At 37.8% G+C, this 22,053-nt stretch overlaps 1 protein-coding gene and 1 non-coding gene across 2 annotated transcripts; one reads left to right on the plus strand and one right to left on the minus strand.

The window, feature by feature from the left end:
* Window positions 1-5,142: 5,142 nt before the first annotated feature.
* Window positions 5,143-5,246, minus strand: LOC112745113 (small nucleolar RNA R71). The gene has a single exon (XR_003173058.1). It is a non-coding gene; the product is annotated as a small nucleolar RNA R71 (small nucleolar RNA).
* Window positions 5,247-18,081: 12,835 nt separating this feature from the next.
* LOC140178313 (protein ADP-ribosyltransferase PARP3-like) lies at window positions 18,082-22,053 on the plus strand. The gene is made up of 5 exons (XM_072214370.1): window positions 18,082-20,405; window positions 20,513-20,722; window positions 20,794-20,896; window positions 20,983-21,065; window positions 21,747-22,053. Exons 2-5 carry the CDS (start codon window positions 20,573-20,575, stop codon window positions 21,774-21,776), a joined length of 366 nt encoding a protein of 121 aa, XP_072070471.1. The 5' UTR covers window positions 18,082-20,405; window positions 20,513-20,572; the 3' UTR covers window positions 21,777-22,053.

Consider the following 22,053-nt stretch of genomic DNA (forward strand, 5'->3'; position numbering starts at 1 on the left):
GTGGCTGTTCGCTCACCTCCGAAATGTCCTCCATATTGTGATCCATGACAATGCCATAGGATCTTCTGTGCTTCTTTTCTAGGCACACACCTACGGATTATTCCGTCTGCACATCTCTTGAAGAGATATGGTTCATCCCATAGGTAGTACTTTGCATCAGTAATTAATTTTTTTCTTTTGTTGCTTACTGTACTCCTTGGGTATGAATCTTGCAGCCTTATAGTTTGCAATGTCTGCAAACCATGGTGTTTCCTAGATGGCAAATAGTTGCTCATCCGGAAAGGTTTCAGAGATCTCAATAGAGGGGAAGGACGCCCCTTCTACTGGTTCTATCCAGGACAGATGATCAGCCACTTGGTTCTCTGTCCCTTTTCTGTCTCTTATCTCTATATCAAACTCTTGCAGAAGCAACACCCATCTTATGAGCCTGGTTTTTGAATCCTGCTTTGTGAGTAGATATTTAAGAGCAGCATGGTCAGTGTACACAATCACTTTGGATTCTACTAAGTATGATCTAAACTTGTCAATGGCGTAAACCACTGCAAGAAATTCTTTTTCTGTGGTTGTGTAATTTTTCTGGGCATCATTTAAAACACGGCTAGCATAATAAATAACATGCAGAAGCTTGTTATGCCTCTGTCCCAGTACTGCACCAATGGCATGGTCACTAGCATCACACATTAGTTCAAATGGTAATGTCCAGTCTGGTGCAGAAATAACTGGTGCTGTGACCAGCTTAGCTTTCAGAGTTTCAAATGCCTGCAGACATTATGTGTCAAACACAAATGGCGTGTCAGCAGCTAGCAGATTGCTCAGAGGTTTTGCAATTTTTAAAAAATCCATTATAAACCTCCTATAGAATCCTGCATGCCCCATAAAGCTTCTGATTACCTTAACATTGGCAGGTGGTGGTAATTTTTCTATTACTTCCACTTTAGCTTGATCCACCTCTATTCCCTTGTTTGAAATTTTATGCCCAAGGACAATTCCTTCAGTCACCATAAAGTAACATTTTTCCCAGTTTAAAACTAGGTTGGTCTCTTGGGATCTTTTCAGAACAAGTGCTAGATGGTCAAGGCAGGAGCTGAACGAGTCTCCAAATACTGAGAAGTCATCCATGAAGACTTTCAAAAATTTCTCTACCATATCAGAGAAGATAGAGAGCATGCACCTCTGAAAGGTTGCAGGTGCATTACACAGACCAAAAGGCATCCTTCTGTAGGCAAACACTCCAAAAGGACATGTGAATGTTGTTTTCTCTTGGTCTTGAGGATCTACTGCAATTTAGTTGTAACCTGAATAGCCATCCGAAAAGTAGTAGTATTCATGACCTGCTAGTCTTTCTAACATCTGGTCTATGAATGGTAAAGGAAAGTGATCCTTCCTGGTGGCCCAATTGAGCCTTCTGTAATCAATACACATATGCCACCCTGTAATTGTTCTTGTAGGAACCAGTTCATTTTTTTCATTATGAACCACTGTCATGCCTCCCTTTTTGAGGACAACTTGGATAGGGCTCACCCAGGGGCTATCAGAAATAGCATAAATAATCCCAGCCTCCAGTAACTTGGTGACTTCTTTCTGCACCACCTCCTTCATGGCTGGATTCAGCCGCCTCTGTGGTTGAACCACTGGCTTAGCGTCGTCCTCCAATAGGATCTTGTGCATGCATCTTGCTGGGCTGATGCCCTTAAGATCACTTATGGACCACCCAATAGTTGCCTTGTGTGTCCTTAGCACTTGAAGTAGTGCTTCCTCTTCCTGTGGATTTAAAGCAGAGCTTATGATCACCGGAAAAGTGTCACCTTCTCCCAGAAATGCATATTTCAGGGATGGTGGTAGTGGTTTGAGCTCGGGTTTAGGAGGTTTCTCCTCTTCCTGAGGAATTTTCAGATGCTTTTTTATTTCCTCTGACCCCTCCAGATCAGACTGAACATCTTTAAAGATGTCTTCTAGCTCTGATTCGAGACTCTTAGCCATGTTGGTCTCCTCTACCAGGGAGTCAATAATATCAACACGCATGCAGTATTTTGATGTATCTGGATGCTTCATTGCCTCAACAGCATTCAGCCTGAATGATGCCAAGGCATCTTAGGCTAGTTTCACTAGCATTTTTCTGTTAGTTTTAGTTGTTTTATGCATTTTCTTGAGCTTAAAGTAACCAAGAATGGTTAAATGAATAACAAAGCAATGAACCATCCAAACAGTATGATTTTGATGCAAATTCCATGAGTTTTTAGTTATATTACTTGAACGCTATGAATGGAAGATTTCTCATGAAATTTTGCAAGACTTTGATGCAGTTGTTTGGATGATTTCAGGGAAGAAGAGGCTAGGCAAGGAAGCAACAAAATCAATAAAGGAAGCTTGAATATCACATGTGGAGTTTAAGTTCCAGTTTAAGCTTAAACTGGAACTCAAACTACCAAGCCATATAATGCTGGGAACTATCAGTGGCGTTTAAGCTCCAGTTTAAGCTTAAACTAGAGCTTAAACGCCAAAATCATGAAAGCTGAGGAAAAGCTGAAAGTGGCGTTTAACCTCCAGTTTAACCTTAAACTGGAAGTTAAACGCCAGAAATGAGAAATGCACCAGGGAGCCATTTCCACGTTTAAGCTCCAGTTTAAGCTTAAACTGGAGCTTAAACGTGTTCGACCATTCTCCTCCAGGGTTGCTTTCTTCATTTCCACGTTTAAGCTTCAGTTTAACCTTAAACTGGAGCTTAAACGTGTTCGACCATTCTCCTCCAGGGTTGCTTTCTTCATTTCCACGTTTAAGCTTCAGTTTAACCTTAAACTGAAGCTTAAACGTGTTCGACAATCCACACTCCAGACTTGCCTTCTTCCATTTCCACGTTTAAGCTTCAGTTTAACCTTAAACTGAAGCTTAAACGTGTTCGACAACTCCACACTCCAGACTTGCCTTCTTCCATTTCCACGTTTAAGCTTCAGTTTAACCTTAAACTGAAGCTTAAACGTGCATGAATTATACCACCTCCAGGAGTGTCCAACGTTTAAGTTGCAGTTTAAGCTTAAACTGCAACTTAAACGCCACTAATTGAAAAGGTTTCTGGGCCAAAGATATTGCAGTTTAAGTTAGCATTTGAGCACAAACATTAACTTAAACGTACTCTGGTATGAAACCCAATTGAATATCATGGTTTATGGGATTGGGCCTGAAGAATTGATGAGTCTGGAATTTCAAATTGTTGAGTCATGTGTCATTACTTGATTATCACTAAGTTGGCTCAATGAATGTTATAGAATTGGATCAGCAGCCTCATCAGGATTATGGATCATAAACCCAAAGCAAAAGGAAATCAGGGAAAGGCCTCAAAGCCCAAGAAACACAACAGAAGCTCAATTTAGAAAGTGTATAAATAGGATAGAATTTAACTCGGGGGAATTTTGGGGGATCACTTTTTCTAGTTTTCATACTTTTTGTAATATCATTCAGAGCTATGACTCACTAAACCCCCTTTCATTGGGTTAGGGAGCTCTATTGTAATTCAATGAATCAATAATAGTTTTTATCTTCTTCTTCAATCTTTTCTCTTGAATTTTGTTAGAAAGCTTCTCGATCTAATTCCATTGGTTAGTTGTCTTGGGAAAGAAACTATCCATAATTGGAATCCTTCGGAACCTTGGGAAAGGAATGGAGGATTCATGCTAGAGAAGCTTTCTCACAGTGAATTGGATTGGGGTTTGGATGGATATTGTGACATGTAATCCTACCAAATTGTGGTTCATGAAACTGTGTGGTATAATCAGTGATCGAGCATCATCTCTTCTTATGAACATTTAAACCAAGGGATTGGGAATTTGTTTGTTTTTAGAGAGAATTGGTGAGCCAAGGGATTGGGATCCAATCATATAAGATTGCCAAGCAAAATTCAATGAATGCATTGGTTGAGGAAGGGAAAAAAAATGTTTGATTCGGAGATCTCAATATCTCCTGAAACCCAATGAATTCCCCATTTCTGATCTATCACTTCTCTTTACATTCTGCAATTAAATTCATGCAATCACCCCGATCCCTTTTTAATTTCAGCAATTTAGCTTCTCGCTCTTTAATTCATGCAATTTTACATTCCGCAATTCTCATCTAAATCTTGATTCCGCTCAACTAGAACACACTTCTAATCCGAATTGCTCACTCAACCAATCCTTGTGGGATTCGACCTCACTCTATTGTGAGTTTTTACTTGACGATAACCGGTGCACTTGCCGGAAGGAATTTTTGCCGATCGTGCAATTTCTTAAAATCGTAGCATCAAGATTATGGCGCCGTTGCCGGGGATTGGTTTTCGATTGACAATTCTCAAATTGGAAGTTAACTAGATTGAGCATTTTTCTTGCTTTGTTAATTCAGTTCAAGTTACTTGTTGAATTTTAATTTCTGCACTCTGTTACATGCTTTCTTTCTTTATGCCTTTAAATTCAAGCAACTAACTCACTGACTCACTAACTATTTGAATTAATTCCTCAACTGCTCTAACCATACTCTTCCATTAACCAAGAGTATTTCACTTGTTTGTTGCCTGTGCTGTGTTTTTGTATGACAGGTAGGAGAGGAGAGACATCAACTCCTCATTATACCGAACCAGAGAGGACCCTTCATAAACTTAGAAGGGAAGCAAGAGGGAAGAGAGTACTGGGAGAAGAAGAATCTGAAGGAGAATCTGAGGACAATTTTGAGGAAGCTCTAGATCTCAACATGGATAGAGAAGTTCACAACCATGAGAGAGCTGATGGAAACAATGCCATTCCCGAGAGGAGGGTTCTTGGTTCATACATAAACCCAACCTCTGGGAATTGTGGTAGCAGCATTCAGAAATCACCCATTCAGGCCAACAATTTTGAACTCAAACCACAGCTAATATCACTTGTGGAGGATCATTGTTCATTTGGTGGGAGTGCTAATGAAGATCCAAACCAACATCTCACAAAATTCCTGAGAATTTGCGACACTGTGAAGTCCAATGGAGTCCAGGAAGATACCTATAAACTGCTCTTGTTCCCATTTTCACTTAGGGATAAGGCAGCTAAGTGGCTGGAATCATTCCCAAGGGGGAGCCTAACAACCTGGGATGAGGTGGAAAGCAAGTTTCTGGCACGTTTCTACCCCCCACAAAAGGTCAATAGGCTTCGATCTGAGGTTCAGACTTTTAGACAACAAGATGGTGAAACTCTCTACGAGGCATGGGAGAGGTTCAAGGATTTGACAAGGAAATGCCCACCAGACATGTTCCATGACTGGGTGCAATTGCATATTTTCTATGATGGACTTTCTTATGAATCAAGGAAGGCTGTAGACCATTCATCAGGAGGTTCATTGAACAGGAAAAAGACTGTGGAAGAAGCCATTGAAGTGATTGAGACAGTGGCTGAGAATGAGTACTACTATGCTTCAGAGAGACACAACACTAAGGGAGTCATGGAGCTGAACCATGTTGATACAATTTTAGCCCAAAACAAGGTGTTTGCCAAGCAACTAGCAGAGCTCACCAGGAAATTAGAAACAAAGCAAGTAGCTGCAATACACACACAAGATCAAGAGGAAGTAAGCACTGAAGGAGGTGATTGGGAAGAGGCCAATTATGTAGGAAATCAACAAAGGCAACCATATGATCCACATTCCAACACTTACAACCCAGGCTGGAAAAACCACCCAAACTTTGGGTGGGAAAACCAGAAAAACCAACATAACAAGTCCACATACCAAAACTCCAACCAAAGATCATACCAAGCCACACAAAACACTTACTCCCAACCATCATATCATGGCCAAAATAATCAACCTACCCAACCTAATCCGAACCAACAATTTCAAGATCAATTAAACAGGATAGAAGGAATGCTGGCAAACATGGGTCAGGACATAAGTGAGTTGAAAAGCTTTAGGGATGATGTGAGATCTACCTTAAGGAACCATGGTGAAAAACTCAAGAGGATGGAGTCTCAAGTAGGAGAGCTATCTCAACAGGCCCCCAAGTCAACTGCAGTGTTCCCTAGTGACACAGAAAAGAATCCTAAAGGGGAACAAAAGGGAGTGAGATGGGAAGAATGCAAGGCCATCACCATATTGAAGGAAGTCTCAGAAGAAGAAGGAATCAGACCCTCAGAACAGGAGCCAGAAATCTTGAAGGAAGGTGTGGAAGAAGCTAAGCAGGAAAGTGAAACTGAGCAAGCCAAGGAACTGCAAAAAGGCATGCTGGAAACATACCAACCAAAAGCACCATTTCCTCAGAGGTTAGGAGGAGGTGAAAAAGGGAAAACCTATTCAAGGTTTTTAGAGACATTTAAGTCTCTCCATATCAATATTCCCTTTCTTGAGATTCTCCAGCAGATGCCTACACATATCAAGTATTTAAAGGAATTGCTGAGCAAGAAAAGAGTTTTGAAGGGAGGACAAACTGTAATAATGAACAAAGAATGCAGTGCCCTCATCAAGAAGGACATAGTCTCTAAGAAAATAGACCCAGGAAGTTTTCATATCCCCTGCATCATAGGGGAAACAAAAATTGACAGAGGATTCTGTGATCTAGGAGCTAGCATAAATGTGATGCCTCTGACTCTTATGAAGAGGCTACAACTGAATGAGGTGAGATCCACTGATGTAATCATATAACTGGCTGACAAAACTCAGAAGCAAGCTGAAGGGGTAGTTGAAAATATGCTGGTGAAAGTGGGAAATTATTTCTTCCCCACAGACTTTGTCATTTTGGACATGGAGGAAAGCTACCTACACCCTATCATTCTGGGAAGGCCATTTCTAGCCACTGCTAGAGCGCTCATAGATGTAGAACAAGGAGAGCTAATCTTGAGAATACATGATGAACAGCTCATTTTCAATGTTTTCAAACCTGCATCTGAGCCTGAACCAGAACCTGAAAAGCCTAAGGATGATAGTAGCCATCTGTGTTTGGAGGAAAGCAATCCAGCAGCTGAAACTCTGAAACAGTCCTTGGAAGGCAAATAAGAATTGCAAGAGTTAAAGCCACAAGAATCAATAGAAACAGATCAGAAGGATCCTCCTGGAATAAGGGTCAATGAAGAAATCCTCAAGAGAAAGGGAAGAATTGTAAAGAAATTGCCAAGAGGGTGGAGAAACAAGAAAATTCCCACTGAAGGTTTCTCTCCGGGAGATAAAGTGATATCAAGTCATTATCTGCCAATCCCACCTGGCCTCAAAACCATTCCTTCCCAGCTCCCTCAAGTGTTCACAATCAGGAAAGTTCTTTCTATGGAACATTTGGAAATCATGAAGGAATCAAATGGGGACCTTTTCATAGTGAGAGGAGAGGACATCAAGCACTACAATCCACCCAAACAAAGCTGACCGTCAAGCTAATGACGTTAAAGAAGCGCTTGTTGGGAGGCAACCCAACCTGAGGTAATACTCCCTTGCTGTTTCTTTTATTTGTTTCAATAAAAAGGTGAAGTAGTTTCTGTGCATTGCAAAGAATTAAGTTTGGTGTTTCACACCAAACAATGAATTCGTGGATCAATAATTCAAAGGGGAATGTGTGACTCTAAGTTTGGTGTTCCACCACACAGATCAACTGAACATAATAACCTTTGAATTATATGAAAGGAACAACCATTCTAAGGAATCACAGGAATGCTTAAAATCCTTAGCAGCAACTTCATTCCAAGGAGAATTCAAGGACTCAAAGAGCAGAGGAGTAAGTAGGAGACTAAGTTTGGTGTTCACACACCAACTTAAGACTCAGACACTTGCCCATACATAGTTGAGCTAACCACTCAAGTGCTTGAGAAGCAAGCAACTTCATCACTCTTTGCAGGAAAGGAAACAAGGATCTGAGAAAGAACATGAAGCAACAACTAGGAGAAGAAGGAGAAATCAAATTGTTTCCTGGCAACAAAGAGAAAACAAGAAATTTCACAAGGTGGTGGTGTTCCTTGACCATTCTTTAAAAGGCAAACAAAAGCATGCTTGTTCTGGTTTAAACTGTAATTGTTGAATCTTTCTGGAATGTGAAGTTTTTAGTATGAGTGTCTGTTTACTGCTTTGAATAAAGTGAATGCCTAGATGTTTGGATATAACTTCACCTTCTTAAACAAATGCTTGCCATGCTTGTTCTGTTTCCAAAAATAAAAGAAAAGTTTGAACAAAAGTAGCTTGGCTCAATTAGTGACAAATCAAGTAGAATTAAGTGGTGGTATGCATGCTTGATTGTTTAGTCAGATCACTGGAAATTGAGTGTATAATTATCATTTTTGTGTAGAAGTTTGAATACTGTCTATGGATCTTGATGAATAAATGTCTTTGGCCATGAAAAAGAAAGAAAAAGAAGAAGAAAAAGCCACTGAAAAAGGGCAACCAAAAAGCAAAAAAAAAAAAAAATTTTGAGAAAATAAGCTAGGCACCAATGGTTTGAACTTCTGAGACAAATGCCTGTGGTGTTTATGTATTAAGGATATGCTTGGATGAATAGGTTCTGAGGAGTGTTTCAACACTTGGTAACTTGGGTTAACTAACCCGGGATTATCAACCAAAAGTCCATTATCAAGAGCAACCTAAATACAAAACATTTAGTCACACAAAGAGGTGCTGGGCACCAATGTCTCAAGAAGAAATGTGAACTAAAATGCCTGTAGTGGATATGTGTAGTGCACTGATAAGAAAAAGAAAATGTCAAAGGCTTGTGCAACACATGACACTAAGCAAACAAGGAGCAAAGGAGCTCTAAGAAAAAGAAAAGAAAAACAAAGAAGAGAAAAGTGCCAAGGACATAAGAATAACAAGAGGCCATAGCAGTGTTTGATGGATGCAATGAAAAAGTGATAATCTTACCTGATAAGAATGAAAAAGTGATGCTGCAACTTTCTGCATAAAACCCTTTTGATGAACTTCAAATGCTTGCTAATATAGCCAACGTAATTGCTTTCTGTTTCATACTTTCCTCTCAAATAACTCAGGACTTGCTTAGGGACAAGCAAGCATTAAGTTTGGTGTTGTGATGCCAAGGCATCTTAGGCTAGTTTCACTAGCATTTTTCTGTTAGTTTTAGTTGTTTTATGCATTTTCTTGAGCTTAAAGTAACCAAGAATGGTTAAATGAATAACAAAGCAATGAACCATTCAAACAGTATGATTTTGATGCAAATTCCATGAGTTTTTAGTTATATTACTTGAACGCTATGAATAGAAGATTTCTCATGAAATTTTGCAAGACTTTGATGCAGTTGTTTGGATGATTTCAGGGAAGAAGAGGCTAGGCAAGGAAGCAACAAAATCAATAAAGGAAGCTTGAATATCACATGTGGAGTTTAAGTTCCAGTTTAAGCTTAAACTGGAACTCAAACTACCAAGCCATATAATGCTGGGAACTATCAGTGGCGTTTAAGCTCCAGTTTAAGCTTAAACTAGAGCTTAAACGCCAAAATCATGAAAGCTGAGGAAAAGCTGAAAGTGGCGTTTAACCTCCAGTTTAACCTTAAACTGGAAGTTAAACGCCAGAAATGAGAAATGCACCAGGGAGCCATTTCCACGTTTAAGCTCCAGTTTAAGCTTAAACTGGAGCTTAAACGTGTTCGACCATTCTCCTCCAGGGTTGCTTTCTTCATTTCCACGTTTAAGATTCAGTTTAACCTTAAACTGGAGCTTAAACGTGTTCGACCATTCTCCTCCAGGGTTGCTTTCTTCATTTCCACGTTTAAGCTTCAGTTTAACCTTAAACTGAAGCTTAAACGTGTTCGACAATCCACACTCCAGACTTGCCTTCTTCCATTTCCACGTTTAAGCTTCAGTTTAACCTTAAACTGAAGCTTAAACGTGTTCGACAACTCCACACTCCAGACTTGCCTTCTTCCATTTCCACGTTTAAGCTTCAGTTTAACCTTAAACTGAAGCTTAAACGTGCATGAATTATACCACCTCCAGGAGTGTCCAACGTTTAAGTTGCAGTTTAAGCTTAAACTGCAACTTAAACGCCACTAATTGAAAAGGTTTCTGGGCCAAAGATATTGCAGTTTAAGTTAGCATTTGAGCACAAACATTAACTTAAACGTACTCTGGTATGAAACCCAATTGAATATCATGGTTTATGGGATTGGGCCTGAAGAATTGATGAGTCTGGAATTTCAAATTGTTGAGTCATGTGTCATTACTTGATTATCACTAAGTTGGCTCAATGAATGTTACAGAATTGGATCAGCAGCCTCATCAGGATTATGGATCATAAACCCAGAGCAAAAGGAAATCAGGGAAAGGCCTCAAAGCCCAAGAAACACAACAGAAGCTCAATTTAGAAAGTGTATAAATAGGATAGAATTTAACTCGGGGGAATTTTGGGGGATCACTTTTTCTAGTTTTCATACTTTTTGTAATATCATTCAGAGCTATGACTCACTAAACCCCCTTTCATTGGGTTAGGGAGCTCTATTGTAATTCAATGAATCAATAATAGTTTTTATCTTCTTCTTCAATCTTTTCTCTTGAATTTTGTTAGAAAGCTTCTCGATCTAATTCCATTGGTTAGTTGTCTTGGGAAAGAAACTATCCATAATTGGAATCCTTCGGAACCTTGGGAAAGGAATGGAGGATTCATGCTAGAGAAGCTTTCTCACAGTGAATTGGATTGGGGTTTGGATGGATATTGTGACATGTAATCCTACCAAATTGTGGTTCATGAAACTGTGTGGTATAATCAGTGATCGAGCATCATCTCTTCTTATGAACATTTAAACCAAGGGATTGGGAATTTGTTTGTTTTTAGAGAGAATTGGTGAGCCAAGGGATTGGGATCCAATCATATAAGATTGCCAAGCAAAATTCAATGAATGCATTGGTTGAGGAAGGGAAAAAAAATGTTTGATTCGGAGATCTCAATATCTCCTGAAACCCAATGAATTCCCCATTTCTGATCTATCACTTCTCTTTACATTCTGTAATTAAATTCATGCAATCACCCCGATCCCTTTTTAATTTCAGCAATTTAGCTTCTCGCTCTTTAATTCATGCAATTTTACATTCCGCAATTCTCATCTAAATCTTGATTCCGCTCAACTAGAACACACTTCTAATCCGAATTGCTCACTCAACCAATCCTTGTGGGATTCGACCTCACTCTATTGTGAGTTTTTACTTGACGATAACCGGTGCACTTGCCGGAAGGAATTTTTGCCGATCGTGCAATTTCTTAAAATCGTAGCATCACTGAACTCATCCTCATTGACTCTTAAGGTCACTTCCCCTTTTTGGACATCAATGAGGGTCCGTCCAGTTGCTAGGAAGGGTCTTCTTAGAATGAGAGTTGCACTCTTGTGCTCCTCCATCTCCAGCACTACAAAGTCAATGGGAAAGGAAAATGACCCAACCTTGACAATCATGTCCTCAATTATGCCTGATGGATATTTAATGGAGCCATCAGCAAGTTGAAGACATATCCGGGTTGGTTTGACCTCTTCAGTCAAGCCAAGCTTTCTGATAGTGGATGCAGGGATTAGATTGATACTTGCCCCAAGGTCACATAAAGTTGTCTTGGTACAAGTACCCTCTAATGTGCATAGTATCATAAAGCTTCTGAGATCCTTAAGCTTTTCTGGTACGCTTGTTAGGATGACTGCACAGCATTCTTCAGTGAGAAAAACTCTTTCTGTTTCTCTCCAATCCTTCTTATGACTTAAGATCTCTTTCATGAACTTAGCATAAGAGGGTATTTGCTCAAATGCCTCTGCAAACGAAATCTTTATTTCAAGAGTCCTGAGATAGTCTGCAAAGCGGGCAAATTGTTTATCCTATTTCGCTTGGCAGAATTTCTGAGGATAAGGTATCTTGGCTTTGTATTCTTCAACCTTGATTACTGTAGATTTATTTCATGCAGAGGTGGTTGGAGAAGCCTTTTTAGAGGAATTATTATCAACACTTGTAGGTGTCTGATCCCTCACTGGCGCTTGAATGCCAGGGTTGGAAGGTGGATTAGCGTTTAACCCAAATTCTTGCCTTTTTATGGCGTTTGAACGCCAGAATTGAGCTTCCATTGGGCGTTTAACGCCAACTCCTTACCTGTTTCTGGCGTTTGAACGCCAGAACTGAGCATGGGTTGGGCGTTTAATGCCAGCTTTTCATCCTTTTCTGGCATTTGGACGCCAGAATTATTCCTCTCTGGGCTCTTGTCGTCCTCAGAGGGATTTTGAGCAGTGGTTTGCTCATCCTCTGTCAGCTGTTCTCTTCTTGACTTTCTGCTGCTTTGAGTTGAGGTATTTAACGTTTTTCCACTTCTTAATTGATCTGCTTGGCACTCCTCTGTTATCTGTTTTGATAACCGCTATTTTGTCTGATTCAATTGTGATTCCATATCCTTGTTAGCAATTTTGGTCTCTTGTAGCATCTCCTTAAATTCTGCTAACTGCCTTGTTATAGAAGATAGCTGCTGATTGAGTTCAGCAACTTGTTTCTAAGGACTAAAGTCAGTTGATACTGCCTTAGCTTCTTCTTTCATGGAGGACTCATTACTTATGTACAGATGTTGATTTCTAGCAACTATATCGATAAGTTCTTGAGCCTCTTCAATAGTCTTTCTCATGTGTATAGATCCACCAGCTGAGTGGTCTAGAGATACCTGAGCTTTTTTTGTAAGCCCGTAGTAGAAGATGTCTAACTGCACCCACTCTGAAAATATTTCAGAGGGGCATTTCCTTAGCATCCCTCTGTACCTCTCCCAGGCATTATAAAGGGATTCATCATCCTTTTTTTTAAAGCCTTGGATGTCCAGCCTTAGTTGTGTCATCCTTTTTGGAGGGAAATATTGATTCAGGAATTTGTCTGATAACTGTTTTCATGTTCTTATGCTTGCTGTAGGTTGGTTATTTAACCACCTCTTAGCTTGATCTTTTACAGCAAATGAAAATAGTAATAATTTGTAGACATCCTGATCTACTTCCTTGTCACGTACTGTGTCAGCAATTTGCAAGAACTGTGCCAGAAACTTAGTAGGTTCTTCCTGTGGAAGACCGAAATACTGGCAGTTTTGCTGCACTATGACAATGAGCTGAGGATTTAGCTCAAAACTGCTTGCTTTGATGGGAGGTATACAGATACTACTCCCATATGCAGCAGTAGTGGGATTAGCATATGACCCCAGAGTCCTTCTGGACTGTTCATTTCCACTTGGATCCATGATGGAGAAAGGGAGATGATGTGGATTGTAAGATATAAAAAAATTATTTATTTATTTTTTTTTGAATACCGAAAATTAAAAGGAAAATAAAATAAAATAAAATAAATTAACTATAATTTCGAAAATTAGAAAAATAGATAAAAAAAGGAAATTGAAAATTAAAATAAGTAATTAATTAAAATGATTTGAAAAATGTATGATTTTAAAATTTGAGATTGGAAAAGATAAGATAAGATTTTGAAAAAGATATAATTTTTTTAAGAATTTTGACCAAATCAACCTAATGAATTCGAAAATTATGAGCAATTAAAGGAAAGGATATATTAATTTTTTTTTTTTTGAATTTTATGAGGAAAGAGAAGAACACACAAAAGACACAAGACTTAAAATTTTTAGATCTAATGCTCCTTGTTTTTCAAAAATTTTGGAGAAAAAATACCAAGGAACACCAAACTTAAAAATTTTAAGATCAAAATACAAAGAAGACTCAGGAACACCTTGAAGACTCACAAGAACAACAAGAATAAAATTCAAAGACTCAAGAACATAAAAAGAACACCAAACTTAAAACTTTTAGAAAACTAAAAATAAAGTTTCAAAAATTAAAGAAAAATAATGAGAACACCAAACTTAAAAGTTTGACACAAGATTTAATCAAAGAAAAATTATTTTTGAAAAAGTTTTAAAAGGAAGATACCTAATTACCAAGAACATAAGCACAACGCTCTAGCAACTGAGCTATAAATTTAACGTGTTTTAAAAGAATATTTAATGTATATAAATTTTTTGAATACTGATCATTTGAAAATGCATAAGAAAAACAAGAAAAGACACAGAACAGGAAAAACTAAAGATAAAACAAGAAAAATAGCAAGATCAACTTGAAGATCAAGAAAGAACACTGAACACAAATTCGAAAATTTAAAGGAAAATAAAAACATGAAATTGACACCAAACTTAAAATATGAATCTAAACTCAAACAGAAGACTCAAAGAAAAATTAAAAATTAATAAAGAAAAATAAGAAATTTTTGAAGAGAAAATAAAAGACTCTAATTTAATTACTCTAAATAAAAAAGATAAATTTTTCCTAATCTAAGAAACAAAATAAACCGTCAGTTGTCCAAACTCGAACAATCCCTGGCAACGGCGCCAAAAACTTGGTGCACGAATTGTGAATCACACTTTTCACAACTCGTACCACTAACCAGCAAGTGCACTGGGTCGTCCAAGTAATACCTTACGTGAGTAAGGGTCGATCCACGGAGATTGTTGGCTTGAAGCAAGCTATGGTTATTTTGTAATTCTCAGTCAGGAAATTAGTAATAAAAGTGATTGGGTTTATGAGGAGTAAATAGCATAAATTAAATAATACTTGTTATGCAGTAATGGAGAACAGATTGAGGATTTGGAGATGCTCTGTCTTCTGAATCTCTGCTTTCCTACTGTCTTCTTCTTCACGCACACAAGGCTCCTCCCATGGCAAGCTGTATGTTGGTGGATCACCGTTGTCAATGTCTACCATCCATCCTCTCAGTGAAAATGGTCCAAATGCACTGTCACCGCACGGCTAATCATCTGTCGGTTCTCACTCATGTTGGAATAGAATCCATTGATTCTTTTGCGTCTGTCACTACGCCAACACTCGTGAGTTTAAAGCTCGTCACAGTCATCCCTTTTCAGATCCTACTCGGAATACCACAGACAAGGTTTAGACTTTCCGGATCTCAGGAATGGCCGCCAATAATTCTAGCCTATACCACAAAGACTCTGATCGTGAACCAGGAGGCTAAGAGATACACACTCAAGCTAATGCAGATAGAACGGAGGTGGTTGTCAGGCACGCATTCATAGGTGAGAATGATGATGAGTGTCACGGATCATCACATTCATCAGAGTGAAGTGCGAGTGAATATCTTAGAATAGAAACAAGCGTGATTGAATGAAAAACAGTAGTAATTGCATTAATTCATCGAAACACAGCAGAGCTCCTCACCCCCAACCATGGGGTTTAGAGACTCATGCCATCAGAAATAAAATATGAAACGTATAAAATGTCATGAGATACATAGTAAGTCTCTAAAAGTTGTTTTTATACTAAACTAGTAGCTAGGGTTACAGAAAATAAGTAACTAAGTGCAGATAGTGCAGAAATCTACTTCCGGGGCCCACTTGGTGTGTGCTTGGGCTGAGCATTGAGCTTTATATGTGTAGGGGCTTCTCTTGGAGTTAAACACCAGGTTGTAGCCTATTTCTGGCGTTTAACTCTGGTTTGCAGCCTGTTTCTGGCGTTTAACGCCAGAATAGGGTAAAGACTTGGCGTTAAACGCCAATTTGTGTCATCAAAACTTGGGCAAAGTATAGACTATTATATATTGATGGAAAGCCCTGGATGTCTACTTTCCAACGCATTTGAGAGCGCGCTAATTGAGTTTTTGTAGCTCGAGAAAATTAATTTCGCGTGAAGCAGGGTCAGAATCCAATAGCATCTGCAGTCCTTTTTCAGCCTCTGAATTAGATTAAAGCTCAAATCCCTCAATTTCAGCCAGAAAATACCTGAAATCACAGAAAAATACACAAACTCATAGTAAAGTCCAGAAATGTAATTTTTAAATAAAAACTAATAAAATTATACTAAAAAGTGGCTAAATCCTACTAAAACTATAATGAAAATACCCCCTAAAAGCGTATAAAATATCCGCTCATCACCAACGTTGACTCAAACGCCATTTAGAGCAAAACCAGAAAAACCAGAAAGCTTGCTATCATTGGCGTTTAACTCAATGTTGGAGGGCCAACGTTCAGCTAACCCACGCGTACGCGTGCCTTGCGTTTCCGCGCAAAAGGGTCAAAAATGCTTATCCACGCGTACGCGTGCTTCACACGTGCGCGTGGATGCAAGATTTTCATTTTGCAGTTTTAAAATGAAGCAGGGGACGTTGGCCTCAGCGTTGGACCTCCAACGTTCCCTCCAATATTGGCATTTTCCCGCGTGCACGTACTCCACGCTTACGCGTGCGTTGCCCTTTTTTCCATCCATGCGTACGCTTCACTGACGCGTACGCGTCGATTCAAAATTCTCAACTCCAATTTCTGGGCTTGGCATCGCGGACATTGGAGGCAGCGTTTGAGGCAACGTTGGACCTCCAACGTTCGATTTTGACGCGTACGCGTGACCCACGCGTACGCGTGGATGGTCAAATTTTTCCATTCCATGCGTGAGCATGACGCACGCTTGTGCGTGATATAGAATTTTTGCTTTTTCACGCGTACGCGTCACCCAAAAACCGTTTAGCTCCAGAATTGAAGTTTTTATCACCACGTTGGGGGTAATGTTTGATGTCCAACGCTACCTCAAACGTGAGCATCAGCAGTGTTTACAGAGAAGTGCTTTATTTCTCTTCCAACGTTGGTGGTCTAACTTGGCCACCAGCGTTGCTTCCTCTCCATCTTTTCTAGGCTCCATCTTCAACCTTCCTCCATGCTTTCTTTCACCTTTCATCAACCAATATATGCATCAAAGCCTTGCTAAAGTCATGAGAATTCTCATCATTCTTGGCACACAAATAATTATAGCAAAATTCTCATGAAATTGCATCAAATTAATCATGATTGAATGAATCTAGGCATATATGAATTTCTACCCAATTTGCTTACTTATAACTCAAGAAAGTGCATAAAACCTACTAAAAACAAAGAAAAAAAGGCTAGTGAAACTAGCCTAAGATGCCTTGGCATCGCTACTTTAATTGCAATTGAGAATTAGGGTACAGGGAAAGAGTCAAAGAGGGTTACTTTGCAACACATGTTCCCTCTGCATCGAATCCTATGCTTCTGTGTTGTTAAGAGTTGAAGCCATGCTTCCTTGTGCGGCTGGTTTAACTTTAATTTGTAATTGATGCTTGAATTCTAGGATTTAACTCACTGAAGAAGGAGAAACAAAGAATTTTTGGATCAGATCTATATGTAACTGATGCTTGTTCTGTTGCTTTCCATACTAAGTTGTAGCTTACACAATCTTTTTCGTTTTGGATGTCAGTGCTTTCTCCTTTTATACTTTCACACGTTAATTTTTTTTGTAAATTGTGTTTTACCTTTTACTTGTTGAAATGTGCCTCTCAAGTCCCAAGTTGCATTTTTTTTTTGGATTTTTCTTCTGTTATTTTTTTCTCTTCTGTGTAATGGTTTTCATTTTGAAATGCTTGGATATGTTTTGTATTTTAGTTATTTGCATTTGATGTATGTATATGGTCTGTTTGGTTGCCAGCAAAACATGAACTTATCTTCTCTATTTTTTTCCTTTTTCGTATTTTTAATATATTTTATATTTTAATAAACTTAAGCCGAAATTGATAAGAGGAGTGAACTACTTGTGTTTGTTTTGAATGCTGGTTTAATTTGTTGCTTATTTATAACCTATTGAATTCCGCTTTGGGGATTTGTTGGGATTGAAGGTTTCCTACAGCCAAGTATTGATTTGTGAATTCTGAATTTCTGATAAATTGTGTGATTTATAATTTTTCAGGATCTTGAGAAATGGATTCTGAAGGAAGTGAAAAGGAGACTGCGGTTACTCAGGTTAGCATTGGTGGATTTGACCGTGAGGTCAGAGCAAATGATCTTGTGGTATTCTTGGAAGAGACAATTGGAATGGTAGATAGGTGTCCCTTGAAAACATCTTGGACCCCTCCAAAGTCATATCCAGATTTAAAGAAATTATTTAAAGAAATTATTTATTATAATTATGTATTTATTTTTATTTTATAATATTCAATTCATTTAAATAAAAATGCAGAATTATTGTACATGTAATCATATTATTAACTATTATGTTGTATTAATAATTATTAGAAAATTATATATATATATATATATATATATATATATAGAATTATTATACATGTAATCATATTATTAACTATTATGTTGTATTAATAATTATTAGAAAATTATATATATATGTGCAGAAAAAAATGAGACCTAAGGCTACACTTATATACCGTAGTTATAATATACAAAAAAAAAAAAATAAACGAGACCTAAGGCTACACTTATATACAGTAGCTATAGTATACAAAAAAAAAACGAGGGACCTAAGGCTACACTTATAAAAAGTAGCCATGGTATACAATGTGGCTACGCTTTACAGGTGATGCAGTAGTGTTGAAAAGCGTAGCCTATTCTGGCAAAAATGGAAGCTGAAAAGCGTAGCCTTTGGTCCTGGACAGCATCACTTGAAAAGCGCACCCTATTTCCAAACGCCAAAAGTGTAGCCCTTGGTGTAGAAAAGCGTAGCCTTTGAGAGTAGGCAACGGCCGAATAGGAATCACCCCAAAAAGCATAGTCGTAGCCCAGAAAGCGTAGTCGTAGCCTAAGGCATCATTTTTTTTCACTTTTGGCTACACTTTTCAAGTGTACCTAAATGGGTATTTTTCTTGTAGTGTTATTTTTGTATCTGTATGTATGTTTAATTGAAATTTGTTTATGGACTGATTTTAAAGTTGAATGTTTGTTGTCATTTAGAAGTGGTACTACTAGAGAATGTGGAGCTAATACTTGAAGCATTTGATTATCTCCAGCTTCCATTTGCACTAAAACAAGGTGCAGTGATCTTATCCTTCCATATACATTTTAATGATTTTTTTTCCGTTTTTACCATTATTCCCTACTATTTTTTCCCCCTTGATACATTGGTTGATTAGAAATTTTATATATCAAGTCATACATTCACACTAGACCTATTTATAAAAGTTTTTTGAGTTTTTGAGAGTGCATTTAAGGTATTTGAAGAAATGCCTCAAAAAACTTTATGCATTTGGGAGAAATTTGTTTATTCTAAAGGAATCAAACTTAGAGGCATTGGGAGTGTACGAGGCTATGGTAACGAACAATAGGGTCTGGGAGATCTTGTCCACTTCCTTTGGTAAGCGATAGCTTTATAAGCAACCATTTAAACTAGACAAATTTTTAAATTTCTTTACCTAAAGATCTATGGTATTTATATGCATTATAAAAACATAGTTGCTGCTTTAGTTATAGATTCTTATACACTAATTCTTTAATAATGATTTCAAAACTTCATACCCTTTATCTTCCCTCTAGTTACTTAAATAATGCTAACAATCTATTGCTTGATTCTGGAGAGAGGCCTTGAGTTAGATGACACTTGGATTCTTGATTTTTGAAATTATGACAAGTATGATTTTGAAAACTGCATCTCTTCTACTACATCAAGATTATAAGAATTTATTGGTTGCATGATAGTAATGCTTACATAGATTAGTTGTATCTATATTCGGATGTACTTTTGCAGAATTGATTTAGTTAGAACTAATTTTGAATTAGAGTGATTTGTATTTGATAGTTTCTTTTCTCCCAGAATCAATCAATTATGGAAGTTATATAAAGTTCTTTTGAGTTTTTGCATAATCTTCTATTGATAATCTTTTTAAGTTTCCTTTGCTCACCAAAATTGTGCATTTAAGGCGTGCTCACTTTTCTATATTTATTCATCTCTTAATTTGCTACTCATATCAAATTACTTGAGACTCAACCAATGGTTATTTTCATCATCTAAATAGAGTTATTTATCTAGGGGAGATCAGAACATAGAAGAACAGGGCTTGGTTGTGATGATCACTTTGATAGCAGTGAATACATATCTTTTATTTGTAGCACATATCTATCCCATTGACATGGTATGTTTCTACTGCTACTTCTAAGCATTAGGTATGCCATTGCTACCACTTTTGAGATAAAAGAATGCAACAATCTCCATGGAACGTGGCTTAGGATGATGGAGTAGAAGTCCGGCACGGTGCACTGGGACTGCGACAGTTGCGGATAGCAGCGACACACTGTAAACTTGAGCCTATGGTTGCCAATTTTGTTAAGGTTTTATGCAGCCAGGAGATATAAACACTGCCTTTTATGAGTTTCTACTGCTGCTATTTAGAAATAACCGAATATTGAAAAAAGGTATGCGCTAATGGAGATGGGTTACGACTCACCAAACCTTCCTATAGGGATGGTTACACAGCTTCACTTGAAAAGATGTATGCAATTTGGCAATATTTTTTTTCCCTGATTATTTCTGTCAAGTATTTTAAATGAGACCAAAAGAGGTACATCAGGTGAGGAAGCACTGTTGGAGCTTATAGAGAAGGTTAAGTCATCGAAGGAGAAGGAGGAGAGTAGACCAAAGGATGAGGCTGTCTGGACAGATATTAGCCAAAGATGGTTCACTATGATGCACTCCAGTTAAGCCTTTCCTTTTCAAAGATTATCAAGAGATTGTAGAACATGTAAGCCTAATGGTAATTTGCTTCAAATCATTCACTTGTGTTAATCACTCTTATCTTCTTAGGCTGCTGCTGCCCTGGAGGGTGTCAGGAACATAACCGTGGCTTCTCACCTTATAGGAGATATGAGTGGCTCTACCATTGATGATCCCTTGTCAGAGACCTACAACAAATTAGGTTGCTTAATCTCTCTGTTGGAAAAGGATTCCGATGATTATGATATGATTGTCAAGTATCTAGAGAGAACTTATGAACCAGTCAAAGTTGGTGACATGGTAACATTTGGAATTCAGAATGTCATCTTTTTGGGTGTTGACGTAATTAATTTACTTGTAATGAATCTCAGGAATATGGGATTTCTATTGAGAACATATTTTCTATGGAAACGAGTGCATGCCCACCCTATGAAGACATAGTGAAGCTCCCAAACAAGGTTCTTTTATGGTGTGGTAAGAAACACGACATCTCAACTTTCTGGTGAACAAAGCGTAATTATAATTATCTTCTCAATGTGGTGATTATGCTGTGATGCAAGGATCACAAAGCTCAAATCTTTTGAGGCACTTGCACAAGGGGTTTTTACCAGCTATATGTTCACTACCAGTGCCAGGATACATGGTACGATAAGACCGCTACAATGCAAGACAATGCATTTCACTTTAGGAAACAATCAAAGCGCCTTCGAAAAGCTCTTTAGATGAAAAGTTTCAAACTCCTATGAGTTTAATTTCTTTCATATGCTTCCTATTATAGTAATTTATAAAGTATATGGATTCCAAAATCAGTAAATCTTAAGGTAGAGGGCACCTTTTCCTTTTCCTGGGATTCTTGTCTTGATTGTATGTGTCTTTGGTCTTCAATAGGGCGCTATTGACATACTTAATTGTTCTCTTACTTTACCTTATTATCGCTACTTGTTGTGGATGCATCACTCTACCATCATGCAGATCCTAGTTGACAGTTCGGCAGTTCTCAAAATGAATCCTATCAATGTATGAATTGGAGTATTCCAAATTCGAATTTATGAGCTTGAGCAGAAAAATTGAGAGTCTAAAAACAGTTATGTATTTGTTGGCATATGTTTTTTCTCGTTGTTGTATTATAAAAATTAAAAATACAAGCTGGAGCTTGATAAAGTTCTATGACACTATTGTGAGCTACCCATTTGTAAATATGGATTATTGTAATCTTTTATCCAGATTTAATTCTTTTAACTTTATATTTTAATTTGTATATGCTATGGCCTTTTTTCAATGCTTTTGCAGTTTAATTAATTGGTGAGAATATGCTACTTGGTAGGAGTCAAGTATGAGAAGAAGGGAGCAGTGATGGACACCGTAGAGTGAAAAGACCAGCATTTTGTGATGGTGAAATTAAAGACCATGTGTTTTGGCTGAAGCTCCTTCAAGTTTAGAAAAAAGTTTGGAACCATTGGTCAGCATTGAATATTTGTTCTCTTGTGTGATTGGTAAAATATTTGTATCACTTTTTTTTTATATGTAATGTTCATAGAGTTTAAGTGCTATAAGTATTCTTTTTCTTTTCTCATTTTATTTGCATGATGAAGCAAACTTGTACAATGATTATTGATTAATGAAAGAGGTTA

This window comes from Arachis hypogaea, chromosome 14, assembly GCF_003086295.3.
Source record: "Arachis hypogaea cultivar Tifrunner chromosome 14, arahy.Tifrunner.gnm2.J5K5, whole genome shotgun sequence".
Lineage (NCBI taxonomy): Eukaryota > Viridiplantae > Streptophyta > Magnoliopsida > Fabales > Fabaceae > Arachis > Arachis hypogaea.

Bases quoted from the DNA above. Each gene is read 5' to 3' on its own strand.
- LOC140178313 (XM_072214370.1), top strand. From the start codon at position 20,573: ATGAGTGGCTCTACCATTGATGATCCCTTGTCAGAGACCTACAACAAA. The intron at 20,723-20,793 runs GTAACATTTGGA...AATGAATCTCAG, and splicing joins CAGTCAAAGTTGGTGACATG to GAATATGGGATTTCTATTGA. The intron at 20,897-20,982 runs GTAAGAAACACG...CTGTGATGCAAG, and splicing joins CAAGGTTCTTTTATGGTGTG to GATCACAAAGCTCAAATCTT.